Source organism: Gossypium hirsutum, chromosome D02 (assembly GCF_007990345.1).
Source record: "Gossypium hirsutum isolate 1008001.06 chromosome D02, Gossypium_hirsutum_v2.1, whole genome shotgun sequence".
Taxonomy (NCBI): domain Eukaryota; kingdom Viridiplantae; phylum Streptophyta; class Magnoliopsida; order Malvales; family Malvaceae; genus Gossypium; species Gossypium hirsutum.
In genome coordinates this window covers 49,670,096-49,679,192 of record NC_053438.1, presented here as the reverse complement: position 1 = coordinate 49,679,192, position 9,097 = coordinate 49,670,096, and the positions used below count along the sequence as shown (strand labels likewise).

At 33.2% G+C, this 9,097-nt stretch overlaps 1 protein-coding gene across 2 annotated transcripts; it reads left to right on the top strand.

Annotated features, from left to right (window-relative positions):
• The first annotated feature begins 2,409 nt into the window (after positions 1 to 2,409).
• LOC107909968 (vacuolar fusion protein CCZ1 homolog B) lies at positions 2,410 to 8,194 on the top strand. Of its 2 annotated transcripts, XM_041089364.1 has the most exons (11): positions 2,410 to 2,522; positions 2,626 to 2,834; positions 2,946 to 3,039; positions 3,312 to 3,495; positions 3,595 to 3,633; positions 3,742 to 3,851; positions 4,871 to 4,966; positions 5,155 to 5,613; positions 6,283 to 6,438; positions 7,171 to 7,400; positions 7,912 to 8,194. In XM_041089364.1, exons 2-11 carry the CDS (start codon positions 2,653 to 2,655, stop codon positions 7,940 to 7,942), a joined length of 1,581 nt encoding a protein of 526 aa, XP_040945298.1. In that variant the 5' UTR covers positions 2,410 to 2,522; positions 2,626 to 2,652; the 3' UTR covers positions 7,943 to 8,194. The 2 variants fall into 2 exon arrangements, with proteins under 2 accessions (XP_040945298.1, XP_040945299.1); XM_041089365.1 differs by lacking the exon at positions 3,595 to 3,633 and having other exon boundaries at positions 2,418 to 2,524.
• Positions 8,195 to 9,097: the final 903 nt, after the last annotated feature.

Below are 9,097 nucleotides of genomic sequence, written 5' to 3'. Positions count from 1 at the left end.
GGCGATGGAGGGAGCAAAGACCCAACGGCACTGTTAAAAGGTAATTTCTCGCCTTTTATTTTATATCTATCCTTATATATGTATATCTGATAAAAAAAACTGAAAAAGAAAGAAATATGAATTGGAAAAAGAACAGAATGAAAAAGAGAAAGAGAAAAAAACCTTGATTTCAATTTTTTCTTTTTGTATTTATTTCGTGTGTGTCCCCCTTACAAATTCTGGAAAATGGCTTTATATAGCCGAAGATAAAACGAAATAAAAATTACAACAAAATATATTTCGCTCTTTTGTATTTGCTGCTATTTTCTGTTCGTTTTTGCTTGTTTGCTTGTGTACAGGTACGGCCGTACGGAGCAGTAGGAGTGGAGGCATGGCACGTGGCGGTGGCGCACGTGCGAGGGAAGGCCCTGGTGGCTGCGGTGCTAAAGGCTCGTTGTGGCTGCTAGGGTTTCGGCGTTTGGGGAATGTTTTGGGCTAGGTTGGGCTGGATTAGGCTTTGGGCTAGTCTAGTGTTTGGGTTGTTTAGGTATTGGGCTTGCTGATGTAATTTGAGTTTATTATTTTTTGGGCTTGTAAATATGGCCTGATGGACTTTTAATAATTTTTTATTTTTATTTATAAAATTGGGCATGGCAAATTGGGTATTACAGTTCCATTAGGTTTTCCTGATAAGGTTTTTAATGAGGCAGCATATTATACGTATTATAGATTCTCTACTCTTTTTCCTTCATTAGGTTTTTATCCCACAGGGTTTTTCCTAATAAGGTTTTAATGAGGCACATTATCTACCAATGGACATTCAAGGGGGAGTGTTATGAATATCTTATTAAGTGGATGTCCATCATGATCAAGATAAAGTTTTGGTGTACTTTAAATTCTAATAGTTATTAGAATTAGATCTCTACTTCTTTTATACTTCTTATACCTATAAATAGAGACTCTAATGAAGCATTGTAATCATCCCTTTCGATCAATAAAGTATATCATCTATTGCTTTTATATTTTCTTTTATTCTTTATTCTCTCAATCTCTCTTTATTTATAACATAATTGTCTTTTTTTTTGTTACACAAAAGTAATATTTTCAGAATTGAACCGGTGGTTAAATTAATTAGACAATCGATTCATGTTTCAATCAGTTCATTCGGTTTAATTGAATAAATTTATTAAATATATAAAAGAGGAAAAAAAAAAGGAAAAATTGGTTCACTCAACTTGATCGTCAATTCAATTGGTCTAATCGATTCAACTGATTCACGATTAATCGATCTGATCCCTTATTTAGGACCTATACCCCGATCGACTCCCGAATCAACTGGTTGGTCTAATTCTAAAAACGATGCATAAAAATTATAATTATCAAGGTACTTGATTTTTATAAATATATAAAAAGATTAACAACATAAATTCAATACTAAAAAAATAATATCTAATTTAGTAACACCTAATTTTTTTTAATTTATCAATAGTACCTAACTTCCAAGGTATCAATACGACTCACTCCGTAATAAAACTATTAAAATACCCTCTCAAATGTAAATATATATATATATACACACACAAGGGTGTGTTTGTGTTTCTATATAATAAATTCATAAAAATTTGATTATAATAATATATGAACCTAAAATACCATACATGATAAATATTTAACTTTATTATTATAACCAAAGCATCAATTATTTTTATATAGATTTTTAATAAATATATATTTTAATTATTTTCACTCACGTGCCATTAATCTAGTTTATTATAGGTTTGAGTGAGAAAAATTGAAAAATCAAAAATTGATCTAAATTGTAATGTTTGAACGGTTTATGAAATACAAATTAAAAAATTGTGGTTACTCGAAACCAGATTGAATTCTAGTTTTTATTTAATTTATAATTAAATCTAATTTTTATGATATAAAAAATAAAAATATTTAAAATAGTCAAAATTATTTAAGAGTTTTGTATAAAAAATATGTATTGATTATTGTTTATTTACTTGAAAAATTATTCTTTAAAAATTTATCAAATAATATTAAAAATCATAAAAAATAACTTTAATTTCTCAAAATAAGTCTAAAAATAAAAAAAACTATATAAAAAACTAAAAATCAAATCAAATTATAATGGTAAGTGAAAAATGTAAAAAATCCAATTAAACCTAATTGATATCTTTTCAGGGTTCGTAATTGTCCCTCCCAACAATTTTGTCTTCAAGATTCGAGTTTAAGTCCTTTTCTTAATGTACCTTATCATCACTCTCAACTAATTCTTAGTTAGCTTTTGATAATTTAAATTTAAGCAATTTGGAAAGAGTGGTTGTAGGCTTTAGGCTCCAAACTTGATGCCCAACTCAAATTGGGCTTTACCATGAAAGCCCAAAAGTTCCCCTTTTTTAATTTAATTTTTAATCATTAACTAACAATTACTCCTTCCACCTACGATTCAAAGTTCATCTCCAAACCGCAAGTCTACTCGCTCTCGTTCTTTGGCTACTGAGGATCTGAGAAGCTTCGTCGCCAAATTTTACAAAGTGTTTTGGCATCTCACTGTCGCTTTTTCTTAATTTTTCTTTCCTATTAATTGTGTAGCTTTTTTTGCGTTCCAATCTTCCTTTTTCTGTTTATTTCAATCAGGTTCATTGAAACAAATTAGCTAGTTTCATGGGTTTGTCGTCTATTGGCACTGCTACTGAAGGCATGCAACTCTGCGTATTTGATTTGAGAAGAGGCCAACACGAAGGGCAAGAACTTGATAAAATTTTATACTTCTTTCCTCCTGATTTGCCCTTTTCGACTCAACTCTCTGTGATTGGGCTCAGCGAAGGGCTTATTACATTCACGCGGTTAGTACTAAGGAACCCCTTTCGTGATCCATCGTGTTCAGTTTAAGATTAGAACAAAGTTTCTTTGTTTAGCTAGTTCTTTTTACAAAAAAATTCGAGTTTTTTCTGCAGAATTTTCTCTCCGGAGGCTGCTTGCGAGGTTATAGAGGCAGAGAGGCACTCTCATGTCTTTTACGAGGCAGAGCCAGATATTTGGATGGTTATGGTATGAATGTAGTTGTGACTATCTAGTGTGATATATATTTTTTCTATGTCCATTTGCTTCTGAATGATAATTTTAGGCATAGATGTACAAATGTTTGGTTATTGGTGTCAATAGATTGTCTTGAAATCTTGAAACCTTGTTTAGACGTGTTCCGTTAATTACCAGCATTTTGTTGGAAAAAGAGTAAAGTACATATATCTTGGTCAATCTGTAAAATTTTTTTCCCTTGATGGGAAAGTCTGATGTCTGATATCTGCTATTTATTGTTATAGATAGTGGAGAAAAGTAAGGAGCCGGAAGCCATATGGCGGATTGATGCATTAAGAGAGGTTCTCAAGGAAATTCACTCTCTTTTCATGATGTTTCATGGATCTATTAGAGCTTTGCTTGACAAAGAACCTGGCGGAGGACTAACTCGTGCTCATTTATACCCTTTCATCATGGATTATCTAAGAGGTAAGTTATGAAATTTTATGTCTGCTTGAAACTTGTGCTAAGTTTATTGTTATTTTGTCTTTTATTCAAAATATTTCATTGCAAGTCACTAATTGTCAGCATGTCAAAAGCTGTCTCCCTTGGATGAGTGCTGCTGGGGTAATGCTGAAGTTGCTGTATCAAATGGCTTTATCTGGATTTGTGCTTCCAAGTCTTGCTGAAGTAGCTATATCTCATACCTTATGTATAACTTTTATTTTGAGGCAGATTTTCTGGTTGGGAAGAAACTCCTGTTGCCATCATTCCGTGACTGTTTAAAGGAACGAAGGACTGTACAGATGCTAACTGTAGGACGAGAGGCTGCAATTGAAGTTCAGGTTTGTGTTAAGAATTTGTGTGCATGCGTGTGTGTTTTGGCAGTTATCATGTGTAGTTGAATTGCCAAAATTCTTTCACATTTTCCATAATAAGTGGTTTAAAGTTCCTACCTCCGATGAAGAAACTTATATTATGGTAGTTTCGAGTTATGTACCCTTGGAACTAAAATACTAGTGACTGGATATTAGCATACTGAATAACTGATAATAGATAGTTTCTATGCTCGAATGAATCTGCTCTGCTTTATATTTGAAGTGATAATGTAGTTTGAATTTGAGGTCTGGTGCCATCATTACTCTGTATCTACTGAACCATCAAACGACATATTTCCACTTGTGTAAAAGTTTCCCATATATTGTTCCTATCGTAGATTTCTAAGTTCTTGCTATATAATTAGAGCAAAGTGACACTATATTATATATTGTCGTTGTTTGTAAATTGTCTAGATCTTTTTCTCTTTTCAGTGGGCAAGTCAACGCAATCAAGCTCACCTGTAAGATCCAGAGACATGAGTCTTCTATTGAACACACTTTTTGATTTTTCTTCTTGACTATATATATAAGGTTTAGGATTTTCATAGGAAAAACTGGTAAAGGGAGTTTAATAAAGCATTAGATGCCTCTCTTAGATTTGCTTTCTTAATTTACCAGAATAAGAGATATGGCATTAATGAGTGAATCTAATTGAACAGTTCTCAGTGTTTGACCTTCTAAATAGTTGTTTGATTCTTCCAAAAATGAGTCTGGATAATCATATTTGACCTTTTATACCAGATGCAAGAGTTGACAACACTGTTGCTTTCTACTGCAATTTTTAACCTGCTAACTTAAACTATTTTAAAACCGGAGATTAGAAACTTATAGAAAATCATTCATTGCTGCTTTGCTTGATTAAAACTTTATATACCTGCTTGCTACTATAAGCATAGAAGATGAACGGTACCATATGCACCTTAAAATGAGAGTTGTTTGTAATTGTTATTTCTTTTAGTTTTAATGATTTCCTCTTGTTTTGGCAGACACTTGTCAGACTATTAGAATCTTCTGCTGGTAACGCACCATGCTCCTCGCTCATTTTATTTCAAGACTTGCTCGTGTCCACAACACTTTCTCCTGTATGGTCTGATCTTCAAAGCTGATGTAGCAGTTTTCTAGTTTATCTCACCCGACTCAAATTTTATACTAAAATGACATTAATGTTTAATGGCTAAATAAATTTTCCTGGTCAACATTCTTACAGGAACCATTCCTGTTAGATTTTATTAAAACTAAATACTAATGCTTCTAATGATATTGTTGTCAGGAGGATACCATAAACTTGTTCACGTATGCGGTTTTAAGGCTAACCCCACTTGCTCTATCCTCTGGAGCAAGGTCATGGTCCTATTTACGCAAGGGAAACACTTCATCACATGTTACTGCTGGATCTACCTTGGCCCCCTCTGGATCTGTTTCAGAACAATTTTATGGTTCACAAGATACTTCTCCTGCTGGAGATAATAGATACCGTGTTATAAGGCCCTTGCAGCATGACAAGTGGTCCAAAGGGAAGGATGGTTTTCTTATCACTGATATTTGGGGTGTGGATGTTGGTGGCTCAGATGTAACCACTCCAATAGTTTGGCTACAGCATACGGAGGAGAGGATGTATCTATGTGCTTATCAGTACAAAAGCCTTACGTTGATCCTTCTTATCCCTCTTTCTTCTATACTTAATGGGGAGCAAGGTGTTTCAGCTGTGAAACAGCAACTTCTTGAAAATGTTGGTTCCTACATGTGCTATATATCATACTTAGCATAAGTATTTCCATTTATCAACCAGTTCATTCAAATACTTTTTATTTTAGTTTCCCAAATTCTATGCTTTTTTCACAATGTATCCTCATAAGCTCGTAGCATGTCTAATTCATTTATTTCTGTGTCTTTCCCACTTCTCATCCTTCAAAATCTTTCTTTTGCATCTTAGAGCCCGTGCCCTTACATAGCCCATGGCCTAAGTCATTTCTGCTAGTCTAGATTGCTAACATACGAATTTCTTATGTCCGTCTTTTTGTCTTAAACCAATGGCACTATTTGGGTTTGATATAAGCATTATCTTTGTTTCTTTCCAAGTCCTTTTACCCTAATTTTGTTTCTAATCCATTTGTTTTGTTGCATGCAAAGTTTTGGCATCCACTTTTTTCAAATATTTTGGTGGTATGAACAAGGACTGGTGATATAGACCTTTCAAAAACCTTTTGTCTTCTTGATAGATATAATAATATCTGAAATGGTAACTCATGTTTAGGACATTTGAAATGTGCATGACTTAAGCATTAAAGCAAATTCCTAATAGACAATGATCCTTAATTATTAGATGCAATAATTTTATCAAGTTTAGAAACAATATCTTTTCATAATTAGCTAGGCTGACAATCTCTTTAACTCTTAGGCCTCACTGAAGATTTTGAAAGTTGAAGAAAAGTTGTCAAAGGGATGGGGTGGAGAGAATGCTTATCATGTCAGTGGGTATCGCTACTTGATAGTGGATGGTAACAGAGACATATCCAGGGCTTCACCCCCAGCAAAGGTTACAACATTAACAAAGGTAAAACACAGAGCTGTTCTTTCAAATGGTTACAATATATTGTTTGCCTTAACCTGGAAAAAAGAAGAATGTGTAAGATCATTTCAGTGGTATAAGTTGTTTTGAATTAAATGTGTTAGCATTTGATGTGTCTTATAATCTGGCAATAATTGATTTCAAATTTCACTTTTAAATAATCTGTGAAAGATATGTCAACTGAGACCATGGTCTAATGGCAAAGGACTTCCGTTGAAATGAAGTCCTTGTTGGCATGAGGTCTTGGGTTTGATTCCTAGACACCCCCTAATCCCCTCCTCTTATCAAAATAATATGTGAACAATATTGTAGATAGGGGAGTATGTATGAGCTTGAATGCGTATCTTGATATATTAGAGGTCAATGTTGCGACTTTATTTTGCTTTGTTGCTTCCTAAAAACTGCAGGGTAAGTGCCCTATGTTCAAATAACCTAAGTACTAAGCATGATTTTACTATTCTTTTTCAGTTATTTCACAGTAATAGCATTTTTGTTGAGATCATTTTAACGGTTGATAGCCTCTACAGTTCTATTTATCCATTCTGGTCAAATATAATTTCCAGTTGTCAATCAAATTTCATCTCAGAATAAATATAAGTTGTTATTGTTTCTGATGTTATCACGAAAGTAGAAGCCCTCATACCTTGTTGGAATCCATTGAGTCATCAAGATAAATTTTAAAGCCTCTGCTGGTTCTCTTTTTGTATTATAATGCAGGAATCTTTACTTGCCTTAAATAGGCTTAGAGAAGAAGTAGATGCTGAAAAGAGTCGATCAAAATGGGATAATCCAGGTCGTGACAAAGATTTGGAAGTGTCCATTAGAGCGAAAAATAATGCTTGGGCCATTGCTCGTATTACTGGAGGGAAGGAACTTTATATGGTTTTAGAGAAAGCTAATGAAACTCTCCTCTATGCGTCAGATGCTGTTGAGAAATTCAGTAACAGGTGAGAGATTATAGCTGTGGTTCTGCAGTTGTTTTTCTACAAGATTGGTGTTATCACTTTACTGTCCATTCCTCTTGATGATTACTTATTCCTCGTACTTTAGCTTTCTTCATGCATAAGAAAATCCTGAAATATTTTCATGCTTCTAGTTATTAATGGGAAGTATAAAGTTGTCTTTAATGATTTCTATCAAAATGAATTTTTACTTATCATGATTTATCAATGAGAAATCTGATGCTATGTTACTTGAGCTAAAGTGTTAGTGTTAGATATGGGTATTTTCATTTTTTTAAAAAAGTTTTCCCATGTATTTGGAGGATCTTTAAAAGACCATATCTCCATTACCCATGTTGGGATATGGGTATTTCAAGAAAACAAAGAGTCGGGGAGCAACTTAGATCCTTTGTCTTGTTTCTTGTTTATTATTGACTAAAACCAAAGTCCATATTATTTGAAGCAAACTTCTTCCTCAACATCTGATTTTACGTGTCGTGTTTTGTGAATTTTGCAGATATTGCAGTGGAGCATTTTCTTTGGACTAGTTAAAAAGTGTCGAGGCAACTGTATTAGTATAGCAATAATGAAATATTTATGTGCTGTATAAACGTTTTTTTCACTAGCTTTGGCAACCCTAGCAGATGTTACAAGGTTTGCTCAGTTTTCACTACTGATTTTTGTGGCAAAAAATACAAAAATAAAGCTAATCATCTATCAGTTGCATGCAAAAAATGCAATTGGTGAGTTGAAGCATGTAATGCAAGGTTGTTTATTGATTTATTTATTTTTCTGGAGTACCTTCATTTGTGTTCTTTAGACCTAAGTTTCTTATGAAGTGTTGGTTTTTTAGTCTGTACCAGACAAAATGGGGCATGTAGCTGGTGAATGTAGGTAAAGGTATGAGCTGAGCAATATGATCGTCTCATACATGCTTTTGGGATATATGTTGAAAAATTAATCTCTTCCTTGTTTGTTTTGCCGAATGAAAATGCTTCATTATCATAAAGCTAAAGTAGATTTTGCCGTGTCCATGGATTCGAATACATGCGATTTTTGTAGAACTGAAATTTGAAAATGTAAATGTGCATAAAAATATTAATTCCTTAATAATAAATACAATTTAACCTTTTCCTCCTCCTTTAGTTGGTTCCACAAGCATGAACAAACAAAATATCAATTGAAATGATATTATAATTCAATTTAAAAATAGGTAGGGTAGTGGATTTTTTTCACTAATGAAAGAGGCACACGGAGAGTTTGTATCAAGCAAGTAACAAGTCGGTAGTGGGTGGTCATGTTGGAAAGTCAGATTTCATATCATGACTTGAAAGAAAAGCTCCCTCTTTTTCTCCCTTATTTTCTTTTCCTTTTCTGTTTTATTAAAACAACATCTATATCCAAACAAATCGAAATTTAAGAAAAAAAATTACAAATATGCAAAGGAAAAATATATAATTTAATTGAATTAAACTTACTCAAATTACTCTAAAAAAAATTATCTTCTAGCAAAAACATATTTTATCTATTTGTTTCTATATAGAAAAATAGTTACTTGTATAGTTAGAAGCGTAATATTTGGGGGTCAGCTTTCACAGTAAACCCTGTCGCATGAGTCATGGCTGTAAAGGCTAAGAAGTGTTTAGTGTAAAAAAGGGGCTTGTGCCATACACACGCCATTGAGCTTTCCCCCAACTTCAAAG

What these genes read in the sequence shown, in the direction of transcription:
- LOC107909968 (XM_041089364.1), top strand. Translation starts at nt 2,653, where the DNA reads ATGGGTTTGTCGTCTATTGGCACTGCTACTGAAGGCATGCAACTCTGC. An exon ending in CATCATGGATTATCTAAGAG is followed by an intron (nt 3,496 to 3,594) that starts GTAAGTTATGAA and finishes ACTAATTGTCAG; the next exon opens with CATGTCAAAAGCTGTCTCCC. An exon ending in CTTGGATGAGTGCTGCTGGG is followed by an intron (nt 3,634 to 3,741) that starts GTAATGCTGAAG and finishes ATTTTGAGGCAG; the next exon opens with ATTTTCTGGTTGGGAAGAAA.